The sequence below is a fragment of the Varroa jacobsoni genome, unplaced genomic scaffold, assembly GCF_002532875.2.
Source record: "Varroa jacobsoni isolate VJ856 unplaced genomic scaffold, vjacob_1.0 scaffold_1401, whole genome shotgun sequence".
NCBI classification, from domain to species: Eukaryota; Metazoa; Arthropoda; class Arachnida; order Mesostigmata; family Varroidae; genus Varroa; species Varroa jacobsoni.
Genome location: NW_019214303.1, coordinates 39,801 through 59,312, shown reverse-complemented (window position 1 = coordinate 59,312; position 19,512 = coordinate 39,801). Strand labels below are relative to the sequence as shown.

Here is a 19,512-nt window from a genome sequence, read left to right as displayed (position 1 = left end):
TCATTTAGAAACTGCACAACATAACTAACTAGCTTTAATTTCAACCATTCATTTATTTTCACAGTCAACCTCAAACGTATCAAAATACAATTAGTGTAACCCCCTAACAATAACCCACTTTCCATCTAAAACGTAACATGGATATACATATGGGCTTGTGAAAAACTAGGCCTATACATTCGTTATCGCCTAAATGTATACGATGATGCAGAGATAAGTTATGCATCAAGGTCAGCCAGCTCATCTTCCTGAAACAGCGATTCATCGACATCCACATCTTCCCCAAAACCTTCAAACTTGAGGTCACTCTCGGCTAGTGCCTTATCCCTTAGGAACATCTGCTTTCCTGTCAAACGACCTTTTGTTAGATCATCCCTTAAGTTAAGCGCAGCAAGTTCTGCATCAAACTGCTCTTTCCACCGTGTAAAGGATTCAACGGTCACCTTAGTGCCTGTAATCAAATATACAGCAATTGTGACCACTTGACGCGCCCATATAGATGACGTGGGGTCTCCTGGCCGCCAACTAAGTCTGAGAAAATACCTATTTTCTAATTTTTCCACCTGCATCAAACTGCGCTGTTTCGGTAGTTAATATTGAACAGGTTATTTTTTTCTTGTAATAAACCCTTTGCATGTAAGACTTATTAACAGCTTGAACGACCTAGTTTGACTTTCTAATCGAAAATATTATTTTTCATTAATGACCATATAGATAATAAAAAAATCACTGAGAAACCTGATCCACTACCTTCAAGTTTCTTCTTTAGTTCCTCTTCCTCAATTTCTTTAAGGCGCTTCATTTTTAGTTTTTCTTCTTCCATTTCTTTACGAAGATGGTCCTGAGCAAAGTTCACTAGCATGAATATCATAACGCTACCAACCCACGTCTTTGCTTCTAAAAACCAGAAAAAAACAATTTCGTTAGATCAATTTTGCGACGAAACAATGTCTTGCCTTAACGTCGTCTGACAGAGAGTAAGCAGAGTGTTCTACACAAGTTTATGGCCAGCGAATTATAGTTGGTTGCCTTCTTTGGAAGAGTCGTTCATTATAAAGAAAATAATATAGATTCGAATCTAGAATTTCGCGTGAAACTTTTTGTGGACGCCTTCCTTATAAGGTTTTTCCGAAGTAGCGAAAGAAAACGGTGCAAAGCCGGAGGCATATAAATAAGGCAAGGTTAAGTGCCCTCATTTCACGGCTTTGGCCGTAGCACACAAATAGAGCCGGACGAATGAGTATTTAATGCATTTCACCAATATATCAGCCAAATATAACTTAATAACTTGGTATTTATATTTATGAAAAACGAAACACGGAGCAAACGTAACTTACCGTCCTGCAGTCCTTCAAGTAGAACCTCACTATCGGTTTCGATCTCTGGGATTTCTTCTGGATATTCCTTGGGAAGAGTGAATCGTATTAGGCATTCTGATGTCTTTTCTCTGTTGTCGTCGTCCTCCACGCACACTTCTATCTCGAGAATGAGGCGAGGTTCCTTTTCGATGACTTTTTAATGGAAACGTGTAATACTACCATTAAGTTATATAAAATGTGATGCGACACCATGCTTATCAATTACCACTGCTACTATTATAAATTACTCAGTTAAAATTTACGTAGGTCCGTCCAGCTAACTATAATCAAAGGGGTCGGGTATAATACATATGGCACACAGTGCGGATTGCTGGTTTACTCTCTGTTCTACCTACAAACACCCCGAAGTGCCACTCAGAATGTGAGTCATTTCTTCCATTCACTTTAAAAATATCTTGCAGTGCAAGGCATTCAAGTGCCATAATAGCTTAACAGATGTTTGCCGGTTTCACGAAGAGACCAGGCTGCGCGGTTTTGGATGTTTATATTAGTATGAACTGAGGCTTAGTGGGTTTAGTAATATTTAACCGGCAGTATTAAACGTATTCACATGTGTTTGCTTTTCTGACAGTATGCAATACAGACCTGTAAGCTCATTGGGGTAGATAGACTGCAAGGCTTCTAACTCCTGGGCCTGTTCTTCTTTATAATCCATAGCTGTTGCTGATCTGCCACCCAATTTAACAACACGGTGACAAGTGATACAACTCCTGTATCTACGAAAAGATCAGCTGTAAAGCCCTATGTTAACAGATATATACGGATTTTTATAACTTATTTCGTATAGGGCACACTATTGGTTAGAGCCTCAACCTTCAATCAGTCATAGTCTCGCTTTGCATCACAGATTCCCAATGTGTACACATCGACTGTTGACGTTTTAGTTTTAGGTAAATGTAGCTCCGGGATAGTTGGCGAATACCGTATGGCGGTGAATCGCGGAAAAATGTTGATTTTGCATCGCTGCCTCGATTAAAGAGTATCCGAATAGAAAAAGCGGGTAGTTGTATATTAAATAACAACGAATATGCGAATATATTTATTGCGAATGATGAATGTACTGTGAACTCTGACGGTTATATCTGTAGCACAACGTAAAAAGCTTCATGACAAGGTACCATGTTAAAGGTGTAAAACCTTCTTAAATAATATCATCCGCGCTAATGTATGTGAATCAGAATATAAAAAAGAATATATATAGCTAGCCTAAGAGCGCAAACCAACCACAACCAATTATATAAAATAATTTTTTTTCCTGGATGCCCTTTGTGAAAAATAGCAACAATTAAAACACGAAGGTTTCTGAAATTGTTACCCGAGTTTCCCAAACTGGCAAAGTATTAGCTACCGAATACGCTAACGATCCTTGACAATAGAATTTTACGACAGTTATTTCAAGATAGTGCCGAAATTTTCCTAAGATTTGACTGAACAAAGCAGTTGATTCAAGAATACTGTTCGAGGTTTGATTTGATTTGATTCCGCTTCGCAAGAAGCGGTATATACTTATAGGTAAATTTCGACAAATATTTAGTGAGCAAACTTTTCATGGTTTTTCTAGAGGTTCCAACATAAATGGAAATCTTAACTTTAAAGGTTATAGCTCATGCTAAATCAAAGTACTGTTTTATCTGGCTGGGTGTTTTCTGCACCCAAAAAAATATAGTACCTAGTTCTTTCCGGGCTAAGTACCTGATAGAACTTTATTATATTGAATTTCAGATTATGTAATGATAAATATGACGCGGTATCCTTGATCCTTAATCGACCCATGGCCTGGAGTGCTTTCATAATCTAAGGACATTACTGCGAAACTTTTGTTCCATGTCACAGTGCAAATGTTCAGTGCTTAGCATGTCGTGCTTGATAATAGCAATAATCATGTTTATATTAAGCAAAGACTGCAAGTCGCAAAGTTATCACTATTACTTTATCACTTCTTTTTATTCACAGTGTACCAACATCGTATGTCCTTCGTCTAATTGTTATGCAAATCTACTTTAATTGTAAGTAAGGTCACACGTGTAGATGAGGCAAGTAGTTGCCTATTTTAAAAAATATTTATTGAAAAACTAAGTGTACGGTCCTTATTCTGTTCAAGCAAACCTCTGCGACAAGTATCCGGGCTTTTACTGGAGCGTTTGATGAACGTCTCCGAAAAGCTAACTATGATCCTGTTGTTTCGCAACCCGCGAAATACATAAACAATCGTCATTCCGTTTCCGGTGACAACAAAATCTCCTGATCAAGAAACAACTTTAATTTTTGGTTCTAATGCTGCTGGTGCTGCTATACGCTAAATTCTCAGTTAGCTTCCATTCGCCGTTTTTTCTATTTCGTTGATGTGTACTTTGTCACAGCTTTCGTCCCTTCGGATACTGCGTGCTTTGACAGTTCTCCCGGCAGCAGAAGGCGTATCGCAGTCTGGACTTCACGGGATGTAATCGTGGAGCTAACCGGGAACATTGGAGCAATTTAAATTCACCTCAGTTACATTGCGTCTCACTACATAAAATCACTTCTCCTAAAACAAATAAGCCACTTCCGACAGAAAGCTTATGAGGAATTCTCTCAATTAAGTTTTCTAAAAACAATGAACGAATAGGATTTATAGAAGGAGCAATGTTCTTAAAAATACATGCGAGAAATTCCCTATATTATATGCAACGCACACATTTCGGCCTATGACTAGAGTCTGGAAATATTATCAAATATGCATATATAATCTATATAAGACCCATGGGGCGCAGCCTTAATCAGCTCATAATATATATAGTGGGTCTTACCGTTTATTGTAGTGCGATAATCGAGAAGCTTCTCCGGCGATGCGTTCGAATACGTCATTGACAAACGCGTTCATAATAGACATCGCTTTTGAAGAGATACCCGTGTCAGGATGCACCTGTTTCAGGACCTTGTAGATGTAGATAGCAAACGACTCCTTTCTTCTACGTCGTTTCCTTTTGTTATCTAATGCCCTACCGTTTTTCAATACTTTCTCGACTTTCCTAACTGTCTTTCCAGACGGCGGCATTGCGACGTTTTTTTCTGTAAATACAACATGCGGAATCACAATATAAATTCGGGACCAACGAGTTATTTAAGTGTACTTCAACTGCATTAACCCATGCATCGGCTTAGATAATGAAAAGCCTTGCTTCCCTGTTTCTGATAAGATAAAAGCAAGACTCTTATATACGAAATATAATCCATCAATCAAAATCTAATCATGGCGTAAGTCCTCTGATATAATGCACTCTTAAAAGCTGCATATTTCAACATTCCAAACATCCAGTATAAGAATATCGATATTCTATAGATAGTCTACATCGAGATCTGGCGAAGAAACTTAATGACATACGGTATTTGGAAAGTAGTGCAATAAGTTATTGAGCGGAAATATGCAACTCACCGCTAAGAACTTGTTACGAACTAACAAACCACAAGCAACACATCAACCTATGAGCTTTGCAGTCGAGTATATCTCTTGCCAGCGTCTTTTATTTGGTAGAGGGTGGCAGATTCTGACAGTTGCAAGTCCCGCCCCTTCCTAAAGTTGGCCCCATTGAACGTGGTTAATTCATAAAATTAACTTAGCGAAAAACAATGTCGACATGTTAGCGACGTTCTATTCAGTTTCGTTAGTGACATGAGGCTGTGATATTTGAACTCAAGCATCATTTAGATGTAGTTCAAATTAGAGGAAACTATTTTGGTGCGACACAAGCTTTTTGCATGAGATATGGCGGCGCTACAATCGAGCGATCCAGGCCGAAGCTTTAGGAACTTTATTGAAATCTGGACGTATAGCGATGAAAGTATGAAGCGATCAATGTCATTTGTAAATTGAAACCAATAAACATCGATGGAAGACGTAAGATAAGCAAGACGGTTATGGGGAATACCTTAATCCTGGTTCAAGTAAAATTGTAACCCTCTCCCAGGCGACTGTTGGCCGCCAATACCAGCTAGCCGACGGCCCTTAAATTGACGACCAGTGCGCGCTATTTTCACTCTGAGACGCACGTTGAGCGGTGCTGGGTGTTGTGTGTTCTATCGATTTTTCGAAAGAAAATCTTTGCCAAGTCATGTCGGGTCGCGGAAAGGGAGGAAAAGCGAAGACCAAGGGAAAGTCGCGATCCCAAAGGTCAGTTCAACTCGTTAATAAGATGGCAACCCTTTTATTGACTTCAGGAATCTACAGACAAGTTTATAATTGTTGTGGATCACAGGTGCGAGTTAGCGGCAAGCGCTGTTAGACTGATTTGGCGCCAACTATTTTGTTGTATTTACCTTTGCCTCTGCAGTGTTAATTCAAAAATGTTTCCAATGTATTATCGCAGACGCTATGGGAGTCTGTTGTAGAAGTTGAGAAGTGATGAAAAATACAAAGCTCCAACGGTCCATCAGTGTTGTGTCAAACTATAGATTCTATTATTTACTGCAGTGATTTTACTTAATGATTAAGCTGTATATTAAGAAACACGTATGGAATGTGGAATTTTTAATTTTTTTTCAAGATAAAGAAATAAATAATAATAATAATAAAGATGTTAATTTCTGGGTAAACACGTTAATGCATGAGAATCATGGTTCTGTATGTAAACATCGATGGCAATAATATGTGTTGCCGTCTTTTAGGGCGGGACTTCAATTTCCTGTTGGTCGTTTGCACCGTCTCTTACGTAAGGGAAATTACGCTGAGCGTGTTGGTGCTGGCGCACCTGTCTATTTGGCGGCCGTCCTTGAATACCTAGCCGCCGAGGTGCTCGAGTTAGCCGGCAATGCGGCTCGTGACAACAAGAAGACCCGCATTATCCCTCGCCACATCCAGCTGGCAATTCGTAACGATGAAGAACTAAATAAACTCCTTTCCGGAGTGACGATCGCTCAGGGAGGCGTCCTGCCTAATATCAACGCCGTCCTTCTTCCGAAGAGAACTAGCGAGAAACCCGGCCGAAATGGTACAAAGGCCTCACAAGAGTTCGACTAACCTGCACGAGTTGAATAATCGCTCGTCAGTAGGTTATACTAGTAAGCCAATACAACTAGTTACTCGTTGAAACCATCGTTCGAGTATAATAACGATAACAGAATAGTCAGTCTCTAGTTTTCTTGCGTGCAGGACGGTGTTGCAGAATGTTTTTAGAAAGCCTCCCGTACAAGATTAACATTGACAAGATAAAACCTAGTCTCAGATTTTTTTTACCGGCAGACAAATATCATCGAAGTATATGGAGGATCATGGTTACGCATGATTTACTAACTGGGAAGTTGAAGATGTGTCGTAAGATTGATCATAGAATTTGTATATACACTGACACCGCTTATAGCCGAAGCACAATAATTATGTCATTTGTATAAAATAAAATAGAAACGTATGTACCTCGTTTGTCATAATACCGATAATTGTATTAAGGCGAATATCGAAGGACGGTCAAACGGCCCGAATTGTGAAAATAAACGTTTCGATAAAAAAGTCCCAATATTGTTTTAAAACTATTCTGTATAAATGAAATCAGCATTAGATTACTAGCCCAAGTTATTTAATGCAGGTAAGTCTAAAAAAATTTTGATAAAATTCGTAACACAAATATTTTTCTTCCCGTCCAGTTAGCGTTATATAATGAACAATCAATGAGCTATCATTGTCATATTCACACAGTGACTTTTAAATTACATTTTTACATCTGCTCGACAATCTTTTTTGCTGCATCTGCTGCAATCTGCTCGACATTAAAATAACATTATCTATAAAAACGGTATATATCTACATTATATACAAAGTGTACAGTTGTATTTTGACAACTTGAAAGCGAATGTTTATTCAGTGGGCGCTTCGGGTTCGGATTGACGAAGTAATAATTGGTGATAGTACTATAGTAAGAAGAGTTTTATAGAAGAAGAAGAACGTTTTTATATTAAATCAGTGCTGAATTTACAAAAAAAAAACTTAGTTCGCTTGAATACTACACACGCTTTTCAATGGTAAAAACATAGCAACGTGAATCGTTATCTCCTGCGGTATATTTCACCAGTTCCGTAAAGTTCATGAAAATGTCTATACTTCAGCGTCAAATTTTGAAAAGAAAAGGTTGTTGTAGGAGATGAACTCTATAGCAAAGGTTGTACAGCGTTAAGATTATTTACGATGTTTAATCCTATCTGAGAAACATTTCATAAATGACATGTAAAATAGCGTTCTATACGTTTTGATGTTTCCCGATTATACAAGGTGTATTCAACCTATGTAGTCTTGTGTAGTGTAGTGCAGTTTAGTGGAGAATAAATTCAATCGAAGATAAGAAGTACAGGCTGACCTTGCATGAACGCAATGAATTAGAATTGGGATGGGTTACGTGTTTTCTTAAAAACTAATAATTAGCAGATGGAAAGAACCGTGTCTAGCGTTTGGATTTTTCCGTACTAATAGTTAACAGCTTAGAATGGTTCAGATTGTAAAAAAAATTAGTGAATTAAACAATCTACATGATTTTTTTTGTTATTACATGATCGATTTTTTTTTTGCATTCTGACGTAAACCACATTCTCCCCAGATATGCTGTTGTTTCTTCTTAAATCAAAATGAAAGTTGTGAAGAGACGTTTTTGAGATAGTCTGAAGATATACAACCTCTCGCCAAGTTCAAATAATTGGAAAATCTTATGGGCCTACCATTTAACGACGCCTAATTTTATAAAAGCTGAATTGCCTTTTTTCTGTAAAATCGCCCTCCACTTGATACGGCATCGTCACGGTATTCTACTCACTAATATAACCCAACGATCAATACCGATGTGTTTATGATTCAAACCTAAATTAAATGCATACCATACAAGATAAGCACGACTCACCGTCGACAGCAGCTGTTGACACGATCTATCATGCAATTAAGGAAATTTAAATTAATCTTTGATACGCCAGATAATCTTTTTTCTTTTAAAGCGTAATAATACCTCCGAACAGCGAAGACAGCATAATATGAAGATATTTATCTTTAACACTGTATTCATATTGAAAGTATATGCGCACACACAGTTACCTTCCCAAGACTTCAAAGAAAATTGAAAGTCCAAAAAGAATATCACGCCTTTGACATTTACGAATTACAGTTTAAATGCATGACCCTTGAAACATCTGAAGACATAAAACTTCTATTTTTTTTTGCACTGCGAAAGTTCTATTTGTTTTTCCCTCCGACCCCATTGCTTGAAAGAATCGGATGAAGAACATCCAGCGTAGCTTTATTTGTCGATACGTTTTTAGATAGAGCCTGGTGTGGCTCCTAATGGCCTGGTACTAATTACAAAAAATCACAATAATAGAATAGTCTTTTAAACAATCGGCATGTGGGATACGAGATTCAAAACAATTTTGATAGAACCGTAACAGAAAATTTATTGCAGCCTTTTGCATTACAATAAAGTACTAGCATGTAACGGTCATCGTGATGATATTAGGCCCACTGCTACTTGCAGTAGTTGTCGTCAAGGTCACTAGTGTCTTCCAGTGTCTTCACTGACTGCCCACAGTCAGTCCTTGACGTATCTGCTCTTGTTTTCAGAAAACCAGTTTTCGTCAATAGCATAAATCTCAAGCATGTCCCATTCCAATGGATGAAGCTTCTCGGAGGGCAACACAAGAGAATGTAGTGGCTTGCCTAACGTCAATTCGCTATCAGCCAATTGTCTCAAGCTCCCTGCAGCTATTTGTTGAGAATCCGTTCCTACCCTTGCCAAACCAACTGCCAAACTATTAGCTGAATACGCTGAAACATTAAAATAATTGCAGAAACGATGAGTTATTGTGATCTCTTTACATAATGGCACACTAAGGCTGCGTCATATCGACAGGTTATTTGAATGAGTTTAAAAATGAGGCTCTACGGAATGTAACACTATGAGCTAATCTCATGTCAAAAGTCGATAGCCCCAGTTGTAAAGTAAAAAAATCCGTACGTAATGATATGAGCACGCTAACTTTAACCTGCCCTTTAGAAAATACACAGCAAAACTAGAATCATAATTTTGGCCTGATAATTTAGAACTTATCTAATCGAGGGCCGCAAAATACTGCAATAGGCATTAAATATGAAGACTAATTTCCGAAACCAAATTGGAAAAACTTGGCAATGATGTATCGATATGCATGCCTAAGACTTGCTACGTAGCGAACCTTTTGCCCTGGTTGTTAAAGGTTAGCTTTAGTAATAATAATAATAATAATAAAGAGTACCATATTGACCACGCGGAATTACACACAGTTTTTTAAATATTTTGTACTACGAGCATACCTGTACATAGTTTTAAACCAAAAGCTCACCTAAACTGTCCGCCGTGGCGCCTTCGGCTGAGCGGATATCCAGGATATCTATAAGCTGTTGTGCTGCCTCATAGACTCTCATAAAGCGCGGTGGTTCAAAAATGTCACGGGCTCGCGCTAGGTTCTCCCACGACTGCTCCTTAATTTTTATATCTGTCAAATGTGACTCGTTAAACCATAGTCGGTGGTACATTACTAATTTCATTTACGCCGTTCGTAATTTAGAATATGTACACTCCGCTTCTTCGATGAAGTAAAAAGCCTAAGAATTTTACAGCCAGTCACCGACCTTCACATCAAAATTAGTGCAGAAATGCTAGAAATGTGCCTATAACGTTATAAAAATGCTTATTTCTAATACGTATTTGAAGCAGCCCGATTTCCCAAGAAGTATTTACGAGAAGTGGGGTTATTCATTGTCTTCGGCGAACTTTATCCAAAATCATTTTATGACCACACTGTTACCGCACAACATACTGGAGTCCATGCTTCTGATATATGTATTAGCCTTATATATCGCCCTATAAAATCTAAAAAATAGAATTTTTCTTCATTCGAGTATATCCACCGGGAATAAAACAAAATTGACAATGGAATAGAACTCTCAACCAAAATTAATTAAATTTCTTGGAAATACGTTTAACTTGTAAGCACTATTATCCCGTAATATAGTAATCTTGCTTGGGAAACGGTACCTCTTTTAACTGTGACGTGATATTTTTTGGTGAAGTTAGTATAGAGAATACAAATACGTTGTATTTGCATTTTAAAAATAGAATAATGTATTCATCTTGAAAGGTACGGCCTACTTCTATACACGCTGAATGACAACAGTTGCGTTCAAAACGCACTCAATCTCAGATTTATGCGATATGGTTTCATCTGATATTTCACTAATACTGCGGCCCTTTCGACAGGAGGTGTGATCGGTTTCCATACGCAAGCACCAAGGTGCTATACGGTCCCAACAAGTAGACCAGGTAATAGAGTTCAATCACATTTCGGCAGCTTTCGAGTTACAAGTTGGCTGACTACCGAGGACTTCTACACCCGACATATTTAATCAAATGTCTCTATCTTAATATTTACACTATTATAAGGCAAAAGTTCTGGCTTTTCATCTTTTTTCGGATACTACTTTGCAGCCATAGATGAGATTCAAGCAAATATTAGGGATAACCATGACTGTGGGTATTCGGATCCTTTGCTCTTTAAAACTACCTTTTCAAAAACGGAAGTTGAACGTAAAAAAAAACTTCTGAATTCAGTCGATACGTTCCCACATATAAATTATGCATTTTTCTAATATATTGTGGTGATATTTAGTGTGTAGATTTACGAGTGTACGAATTTAGAGGACCTAAACCTGAAAATGATGCGAAGTCTTTTCCTTATATTTACACGTATGTTCTTACCAAGCAAACACAGTGTATGCAGCCCGGCACGGCGATTCGAAGCGATCTTATCATAATAACTAGTCGGTTTCCAATTGTCTTGCCAGAGTACAATGGAAACGGTCTCTCCAAAGGAATAGAGTTGCAGACCACAACATCCCACCGCATTCATGATTGACGCATTATGAATAACCTGAAGTGGTAATATGATTTATTCGTAGACTGTAATAAACCAGGTACACTCATAGTAAAACACGTCATCGGCAATCAAACAGATATAACTCAATTCATCGGAAGTTAATTGTTAATATCTTTTGTATTAAATTCTTGGAGTTTGTGCGGCTGATTGCGAAATTGAATCTAAATGGTTTAAATTAAACTATTTCAGACTTTCCCCAGGAATATCCATGATAAACTCACCTGAGTCTTGACTCCCATTTTCCTGGCGCGCAGAATAAGATCAGAATGTGTTGTCGCTGCGAGTGGATCGCCAACAACTAGAAAACTAACATCTTCTATGAGAGCTTGTTGCAACATTGAATCTAAGAAAACAAGCAAATATATCTTAACAAGCAGTTCTCCAGCAAGTATATCCCGTGTGGGTCACAATTACCCATATTTTTCATGATTTGACAAGCATCTTGATGTCTCGTTTCTAGTCGTTTGATGAGCCGCTATAAACATCTATATTTACGCCGTACTAAGTTTATTATAGATATAAAAACATACCACACTTTTGTTCGACAAACGATCGATCTGCCTGTATAATTGACTTTCCATAGTATTTTTCCTGAAAATGAGAAGTTATCAACGTTACGTTAAAAAATAATCTGAACGCCTCGGTTTTACTTTGTTGTACTTTTGTGGAAACCTAACTGAATGATTTATTGGATTATAATAAATATTTCTAACGTCTATATTCGCATAGCAACTCAGCTTACAAGACCCTGTGTAAAAGAAAAACACAAAAGAACCATCTAAAATAATGAAAACTGCTGTGGAGTGGCAATTTCCTGTGATGAAGAACTCAAAACACGTAATTTGGAAGGGTTTAGAATTGTGACTACTTAACATAATTCCGAAGATCTCCATTATTTTTCTTGTAGTATAAATAAGTGAAACCCCGCTGCTAGCTAATTATGACTTTAGGTACGTTTAGTATAAATATAAATAAATGAAAATGCAAATAAACTGACCAGCTCCTCAGCACCGACCGTAAGGATGGATGTGTATGCTTCGAGGTAGACTTTGCTGCTTTGGCGAACTGCTTCTAGGCCCCTTACGGTGATATCTTTGCAGTCACCAAACCCCAGCCCTATCAAAAAGAGCATCCTGCAGAAGAAGGAGAGGATAGGTTTGTGTTTTTCGAAATTATTTAGTTTTTGCACGTGTCGTTAGCGGGTATTTGTTCGCAACTTATAATGCGTCATTCGAATCATATATTTTGTAGAACTCTTGTAAACGTTGTACAATCGTATCTGATAAGTGACCGTCGTGAAAGCAGATGTATCTATGAAACCCTTTGTCTTGACATTATCATAGACTTTAAGTCTATGAGAACTGGATGTTGTTCTACTACAGACCTTGGGAATGACCGCCTCTGTTCGATATCTGGTAACGAAGTTCAGGAGAGCTAAAGCTTATAGTCCAGTAGTCTTTTTAGCATAAACCTAATTTTCTTCAAACCTGTTGTTTGGATTCTATTTGGTATTCTCTTTAAAAAAAAATATACCTAATAATCTCGTGCGAGTTTGAAAACCGCAAAAACGGCATTCTGCAGTAAATTGTACTAAAGTAACGAAAACATCGCTTACAAAATTCATGTTTTTTATAATACCAGCCAACTTCGAGTGCCGGCTGTGTGGCAGCCAAACTGAAACGCTTTGAAGCCATTTCTTGTTTAAGGTAACGGTATATTTTGAAGCATTATTTTTAAATGCGTCTCAGTATGGCTGGTCCTAGCCTTGTTGTGGAGTATGGTTAGAATCATTCATACTTTAAAGGCACAGAGATAAACAGAATCCTAGAGTTCATAGCATCCAGCTTACATATCCATTTTACTATACCTAAGTTTGTGCATGAAATTAATATTAATCTCTTCACCGGGTAAAAATAACATTACTATTGACACCCCATTTTCCTCCAAAAGAAGACAATTCTGCCTTTGTGTAGGTATGGAGGTAGATAATTTTGCCCTATACGCTCTGAGCTAAAGCACTACGTAGAAATTATCAAGAATAATATTCAATATTATGCAGTTTTCCACAGTAGTGTCGTTTCGGTAAAAAAATGAATAACAATATCTTCGAAGCAGCAAAAAATAACTTTGCAAACCCCCAATCGACAGAAATAGTAGTAGCTTTAACCGACCAGAAATAAAAGTGCATAATAACTCTAGTAATTTCTAGTAAGAAATAAACTCTAGTAAACGGAGAACAGTGTCATTTTTTGTAGTGGTGAGTAAAATACCGATTGAACAAAGTAGTATAAAAATGGCACTAGTGCTTAACAATTAATGTTGAAAAAATATAATCCGGCAGCTTAAAGAAAAGCGGCTGGCTGTGATAAAGTAACACTTCGATCGACACCTCAATAATAATAAAAGTGATTACCTGACAATCGAGGAAATACGAAAGATTTTTATTGACTCCGTCGAGTTTACTATAATATTTTTCGTTCTACGTTGAAAACTACGCACAGTACTCTGTTCACTAAATTGATATATTCTGGCTAGTGCCACATCGAGAAGCTGAGTGATGCTGTCATCTGCGCTTCTTGTCCATAATTTAAGGCATTAGACTTTCTGTTTGTAAACAATATTGGTAAACGCGCTATCTGCCCCAGTGATGCCGCTGACGTGCTGTAGGGGTATACTTCCCAGTTAACCAAATATTGTTTTTTTGTATCTATAAATTAGACGTTAAATATTGGCTAATGGTATTTAAAGCGTAGCAAGTGACGCTGCAGACAGACTCACTTGTTACCATTGTATTGGGTCTTTAAATGGCCAGTTAAATAAAATCGTCGAATTATAAATAGCTTTTACATAATTAACGCGACGGTAGAGCATTAAAATGTTTTTCTCCCATCAAGAAGATAATATTACTAATACAGACGTATTTCATCTCAGCTTTTATTTCGGTAACAGTCCTAAATTTGAGCAAAAAAATTTGACACCATTAATTTGACTATAAAAGATATCCTAATCCTATCTCGTTCTACTGAACTGTACCCTATCAGTAAAAATACACGAGAACTTATTAATTGTGCAAGAAGCTGTAACTAAACGTCTATGAAATTTTTTTGCACATAACACAGTAGCTTAAATACGTATTTGAATGAAAATTGAGTTTTTATTTTTCGCATTTTTCGACTATTGTAAAATTGTGAGCAAAAATTGCAAGCTGCTTTTAAACATCAGCTATATCATTATTTTCATCATCATTATAGAATTCATTTATTATTGTCATAATTTATCATTATAAAATTATTTTTATTCCTTACCATTATGGGAAGTGTTAGAACTCCAATAGTCACTGATAAAAATGTATAACTATTAATGAAAAAGAGAAAAAAAAAAGAAATAATACTTAAATACAAATCACATGTAATTCTTACTATTAAGTCTTACTGTTGGACATACGATACACGATACAATTGATGCTTTTGTATCGAAAAGGTTCTCATGTTTTGCGAACTTCCCTAACAGTAAGTGGGAAAATTCTTTTTAGATCTTTAATGTTAATATAATATAATAATTAACAGAAAATCTTTAATGATGTCTGTACAGTAGAGGATTAAGGCTTTTTATATAGACAGCTACTGACCATTAACTGACTTCACTGAAGAAGTATTTGTAGCAAGGTTTGAAACAAAGGAAATATTCTGCTTTGTTTGTGACAGATAGATTGTGACTTTTCCGCCCTAAAAATCATCTGAAAACTATGCTTAACGTCGATTGAATAAGAAATAGTAATAATATACAGTTAACAAGTGCATATTTTGTAGTATATGAATAACGCATGCTTTGTGCCTTGCTCGAACTCGGCGTAATTACCTGGAGGAACATTACAATACCTCGAGTTTTACTGCGGGATCCGAGGTGGATAGAGGCTGAGTTCTGTTAGCCAACACGAGGATATTGTCAAAGCTCAAATTAAGGCAGGCTGTTGATCAGTTGGGTTCAAGCCTCTATAGAACGGGAATTATTTCCTCCATCGTCGAAAATCTTTTTCTTTATGTTTCACGTTTCACTTTTTTAAAGCAACCTTTTACAAATATGACGCGTATTTGCACCTAAGAAATCACTTTTGAGACTCGTAATTCATAGGGCAGCATCTCTGTAAGCAGGTTGTCTTTTCTGGCTTGCTAAATTGGCTTTCATCCATGTTCTCTTGGAAATGAAGTGAGTCATTGGAAGCCAGCTTGGATCGATACTAAAGATAGAGCGGAAAGAAGACTTTTGGAAAAAATAATTGGTGTTGGCAACACATTGCCGGTTAGTACGTTGTAATTTTCAAGATCCGAAGAGATATTCCCGAAAGATTTTGATCTCTTAGGGCGAAGGCATTCAAGCGACACTTCCTTGGAAATACATTTAAGTGACTGCACAACCATCAATGAAAAATTCGTACGACACTAACTATCAACATTTCTTTTTAATTAATGCCGGCAACATTTTATATAGTTCGAAATTGGAAAGATTTTTTAGAAAGTCATCAAGTGAGGACTCTTTCAAGTTAATTTTAAACGAAAAACTTGCATACTTCGGCAAGTACAGGATTTTTGTTGAGATTTAAAACTTAGATGTAAGGCCACCTGCGCAGTTATAAGCGACGTGGCAAGATTGTTTCCTAGATTTCGAATATTTTTAATGAGGTTATTCTGTTGTTGAAAACATCATAAAAAATGGTTTCATTGATTATCAATATCAAGTTCGAGGTCGATACTTGCTAAATTTTTCCGATGTTTAAGTAGTGGAATAAATCGGTCGGTGTGAGTTTTGAATTGTATAGTTGTAGATATCGGATCGTTCACCTATGACCTACGGCAAAAACAAAATTTGAATTTTTTTCGTTGTAAATTTACATGATGCTAGCATTGACAGAGAACAGATATACATTTGACTATAATATTATGATTTTTCTTAATTATAGCAACAAAAATTTTCAGGCATGAACGATGATATAGGAATCAGCTAAATATGTTTTTTTTTGTACTAATCAACAAACATATAGCTCTTCTCTTTTCTCGTCTTTAATGAAAGACCCACTTTCCTTTACTATTAGACATCCTATGTAGTGGTATGTAAAAAAGAAAATTAGACACATTTTGATGGTTCTAAATATAACCTTATGGAAATTGTCTGTTTACTAAATTGATATTCATATAGCAACGTTTATTTTAAGATTAGCAGCTGGTTTGTCGGCGCGCTTATCAATATAATGGTGGAAGCTTTCTTCTCAATGTAGGGCTTTTGAACGTGGGAGTCGATTCTTTTCAATATTAGATCGTTTGTATTTAACGGCAGTACACGATATATATACCTTCTAGTACCGTCATTAAAAAATTTCATAAGAATGTTGTAGACACCATATGGTACAACCTTATTGGCTCAGAATATCACCCATAGACTTCACCTAGTACTAATCGGTGGCGTTTGGTGGTTTAACGCAGGTGTACAAAGTGAAAATTAGCAAAATTTAGTAATCTAGTTTTATCGTGTCGGAAATCTTGTAAAACAAGGAGATAATATCACACAGAGTACAAGGAAGATGTTGATACCGAAGAACTACTGAATTCATTTCATTAACTGGACTTTGGATACGACTGAGTTACTTGCAAGCTTTAACTTGCATCCATCGGTATCATTAGAGCAATTCATGCTATTGAGCCTAGCTCGCTGTCTGATTAGCTTATCGTGTCATTGCTCACAACCTCACATACACCAACTATTACTCTTTTCCCGTTGTTAATAAAGAGTTCTGCTTTTCAGTAACGTACGTATATAGCGAGCAAAAACTGCGTGTTTTCGTACTTAAGATGCACAAAGAAAAGAAGGGAGAATGGGCACCATACGTGTATAGCCATAGCTATATGATCGAATATATTTAGCCCGTAGAATGTGCGTATGTACAACAAAGAAAGCAATGCGTGTTCAGTAACACGCATACGCAGCATGTAATTAGCACGCAGTCCGGTTCACTCTATTTGGCTCCCTCTAAAGCACTACCAATTCTGAGGTTATTCACATCATGGCTATGACGCCAAACTTTTAGAAAACACTCTATAGTCGCAGCAAGTTAAGGCAAGACGGTTAGGTATCAAGTCGGCAGGCGCTGGGCGGGACAATCAGTTCAACAGCATTCTCGTTGCTATGCACATTTTTCTGACTTCACAAATGAGCAGCCCCGAGAACAAATTCACATTTCAAATCGTCGCACTTTGTCAATAGAATTGCATAGAAAGCCCCGATGATATTTGCGGATATCGTGATTTAACTACGTAACCTCAGTAACACTCAAAATTTCAAAGTCTACTAATATTTACGCACAGTTCCGACTCATATAAATTATTATTAAAGTAAAGGTCCTTATTTTGCAACATTTAAACAGCAGTGTGTAAGGTGCTCTACGGTGATAGAGAAACAAATGCCAGCTCAATATTCCAACAGCTAATATCAGTGGTCGTGGAACTACTCAGTTTTTTAAACTCGATCAAACGTGTGAATCATGGAGTAATTTCGTGGTGAGCGAATGTTTTGTTTTACAAGATTTTCAAGCTTAGATCCAATTCAGACTATTGAACGAGTTGTAATTTCATTACTGTAATTCATAACTTATAATGTTGTTCCGTACATTGCTGAAAATAGCTATTTCCTGCTTATTGCTGATAGTGGTTAGAAAGCGAAGAACGGTGAATCAGAACAGGGGTATGCAGTTAGAACCCAGTTGGAGTTCGTGAGCATTTTTCTTCTCGTGTTGACCGAAAATGCCAGTCAGATTTTTTAAACTTATTTCTCATTGTTCGAGTGTTCACTAGGGCTGCGCGCAATTCTTTAGTTGAAATATGGATGCTATAAAAATAGTGGCCTCAGTCAACTTGTATCCATTGTACAAAGACCGAAACATAACCCTAATGTACCAGATTGTAAAGGGACTTTGTGAACTTTTTACGGAAAAACATACGGAAAATGACTACATGAAGTACAAATTATGTGTTTTTTCTGACTTTCTAGTTAAAATTTACGCTTGTTTGTCAAATGGCAAAATGGCGGAATAGAATTAGAAGTAAGTAAATTCCTTATCATTAACTTAATTAAAAATTTTACACCATCTTAATTCGTCTGCCATAACATTTACTGGTAAACTGAAATTAATGTTTTATACAAGATGAAGCTAGTAATAAAAGACAAGATACGATGATCTAGGAAATCGAAACGTGGAGAAACTTTACTCCGCGCACTTCATGACAACTTACAACCTCTTTCGGAAAAGAGAGTCACAAAGCACGGAAGAGTCTAGTTACTTCTACATGTCGGTAGAGAGATACAGAATTATCAAAATAAACGCTTGCTGATGATTGCTTTTAGAACATTTTGTTAAAACATTCTAAATGTATGCTAGTGATGAGAGCGTAAGCCGGGTATCTTTTTTGTAAACATCATATTATTCTCTTCTGTTACTACTTCAGAAGGAAACAAGTAAAGGGTATGATATAGAAACAAACAACTGGTCAGGCTTTATTATTAACATCATTTTAGAAAACACTTCATTGAAAGTAATATATAACAGAATGAGTGACGCTGTGTTATCTTTTGGTTAACATTTTCATGGACTAGAAATTCATGTGTCACATACTGCTACAAAGATCTTTTTATTCTTAGTTTTTTTTTAACTCAGTTTTAAAGAGTCAAACGCGACTTCAAAGAAGCTGCTGGTAGACGCCATTCAAAGTAACATAAAAGCTCAACGCCTGCCTAAGGAAGATAATGCGCATACCCGTATGTGTGACCACTACTCAAGTGAAAGGCATTTAAAAATGTGTAACAGCAACAATCGCAACAGCAATTGCAACAAAGAAAACCTATGCAATGAAGTTACTTTCAGTTATCTGACCTTTCTTGTATTTAGGGCTAAGTAGGCTCATTTTGACGCGCCCCTTAAAACCCATTTGATGCAGGTTGTATTGAAGATATCGTCTGTAATTTCCTCAAAAAGCATCTTATACATTTTGGCTATAAATAAAAAGTTGTTATATTTAATATCTAATTCAGATATTTTAGTGGAGTCGCTAAGCTGATAATTTGATTTACGCTGGCATGAGGCAGCCTACTGGTAACCAGTACTTTTGATTTCAAATTTCACTTCGGATGATAAGGTTTTTTTTTGTAAGTCCGCTAGAAACAATCACGCCAT

General features: G+C 36.8%; 4 protein-coding genes and 1 long non-coding RNA gene across 6 annotated transcripts; 2 read left to right on the top strand and 3 right to left on the bottom strand.

The window, feature by feature from the left end:
* Window positions 1–29: 29 nt before the first annotated feature.
* Window positions 30–2,258, bottom strand: LOC111269647 (RWD domain-containing protein 1). Its single transcript, XM_022849392.2, has 4 exons — window positions 1,965–2,258; window positions 1,338–1,511; window positions 751–897; window positions 30–451 (listed from the first exon to the last, which is right to left on the bottom strand). The coding sequence occupies exons 1-4, from the start codon at window positions 2,032–2,034 to the stop codon at window positions 219–221; spliced, it is 624 nt and encodes a 207-aa protein (XP_022705127.1). The 5' UTR covers window positions 2,035–2,258; the 3' UTR covers window positions 30–218.
* A 1,032-nt stretch (window positions 2,259–3,290) lies between these two features.
* Window positions 3,291–4,909, bottom strand: LOC111269648 (histone H2B). The gene is made up of 3 exons (XM_022849394.2): window positions 4,792–4,909; window positions 4,166–4,427; window positions 3,291–3,831 (listed from the first exon to the last, which is right to left on the bottom strand). The coding sequence occupies exons 2-3, from the start codon at window positions 4,411–4,413 to the stop codon at window positions 3,711–3,713; spliced, it is 369 nt and encodes a 122-aa protein (XP_022705129.1). The 5' UTR covers window positions 4,414–4,427; window positions 4,792–4,909; the 3' UTR covers window positions 3,291–3,710.
* A 463-nt stretch (window positions 4,910–5,372) lies between these two features.
* Window positions 5,373–6,861, top strand: LOC111269644 (histone H2A). Its single transcript, XM_022849386.2, has 2 exons — window positions 5,373–5,526; window positions 6,021–6,861. Exons 1-2 carry the CDS (start codon window positions 5,468–5,470, stop codon window positions 6,370–6,372), a joined length of 411 nt encoding a protein of 136 aa, XP_022705121.1. The 5' UTR covers window positions 5,373–5,467; the 3' UTR covers window positions 6,373–6,861.
* Window positions 6,862–8,751: 1,890 nt separating this feature from the next.
* On the bottom strand, window positions 8,752–15,193 carry Dph5 (diphthine methyl ester synthase). Of its 2 annotated transcripts, none has more exons than XM_022849384.2 (7): window positions 15,173–15,193; window positions 12,292–12,427; window positions 11,825–11,885; window positions 11,516–11,637; window positions 11,117–11,288; window positions 9,702–9,854; window positions 8,752–9,147 (listed from the first exon to the last, which is right to left on the bottom strand). In XM_022849384.2, the coding sequence occupies exons 2-7, from the start codon at window positions 12,424–12,426 to the stop codon at window positions 8,912–8,914; spliced, it is 879 nt and encodes a 292-aa protein (XP_022705119.1). In that variant the 5' UTR covers window position 12,427; window positions 15,173–15,193; the 3' UTR covers window positions 8,752–8,911. The 2 variants fall into 2 exon arrangements, with proteins under 2 accessions (XP_022705119.1, XP_022705118.1); XM_022849383.2 differs by lacking the exon at window positions 15,173–15,193 and adding an exon at window positions 13,708–13,892.
* Window positions 15,194–17,402: 2,209 nt separating this feature from the next.
* Window positions 17,403–19,003, top strand: LOC147752216 (uncharacterized). The gene is made up of 2 exons (XR_015314664.1): window positions 17,403–17,842; window positions 18,333–19,003. It is a non-coding gene; the product is annotated as an uncharacterized LOC147752216 (long non-coding RNA).
* The last annotated feature ends 509 nt before the right edge of the window (window positions 19,004–19,512 follow it).

Excerpts from the sequence above, each read along its gene's own strand:
- LOC111269644 (XM_022849386.2), top strand. The coding sequence starts at position 5,468 with ATGTCGGGTCGCGGAAAGGGAGGAAAAGCGAAGACCAAGGGAAAGTCG. Across the intron at positions 5,527-6,020 it reads GGAAAGTCGCGATCCCAAAG|GGCGGGACTTCAATTTCCTG; the intron begins GTCAGTTCAACT and ends GCCGTCTTTTAG.
- LOC111269648 (XM_022849394.2), bottom strand. The coding sequence starts at position 4,413 with ATGCCGCCGTCTGGAAAGACAGTTAGGAAAGTCGAGAAAGTATTGAAA. Across the intron at positions 3,832-4,165 it reads TTATCGCACTACAATAAACG|CTCCACGATTACATCCCGTG; the intron begins GTAAGACCCACT and ends GTTCCCGGTTAG.
- LOC111269647 (XM_022849392.2), bottom strand. The coding sequence starts at position 2,034 with ATGGATTATAAAGAAGAACAGGCCCAGGAGTTAGAAGCCTTGCAGTCT. Across the intron at positions 1,512-1,964 it reads CTACCCCAATGAGCTTACAG|TCATCGAAAAGGAACCTCGC; the intron begins GTCTGTATTGCA and ends TCCATTAAAAAG. Across the intron at positions 452-750 it reads ACTAAAGAAGAAACTTGAAG|GCACTAAGGTGACCGTTGAA; the intron begins GTAGTGGATCAG and ends ATTTGATTACAG.
- Dph5 (XM_022849384.2), bottom strand. The coding sequence starts at position 12,426 with ATGCTCTTTTTGATAGGGCTGGGGTTTGGTGACTGCAAAGATATCACC. Across the intron at positions 11,638-11,824 it reads GTTTGTCGAACAAAAGTGTG|ATTCAATGTTGCAACAAGCT; the intron begins GTATGTTTTTAT and ends TTGTTTTCTTAG. Across the intron at positions 11,289-11,515 it reads AAATGGGAGTCAAGACTCAG|GTTATTCATAATGCGTCAAT; the intron begins GTGAGTTTATCA and ends TTACCACTTCAG.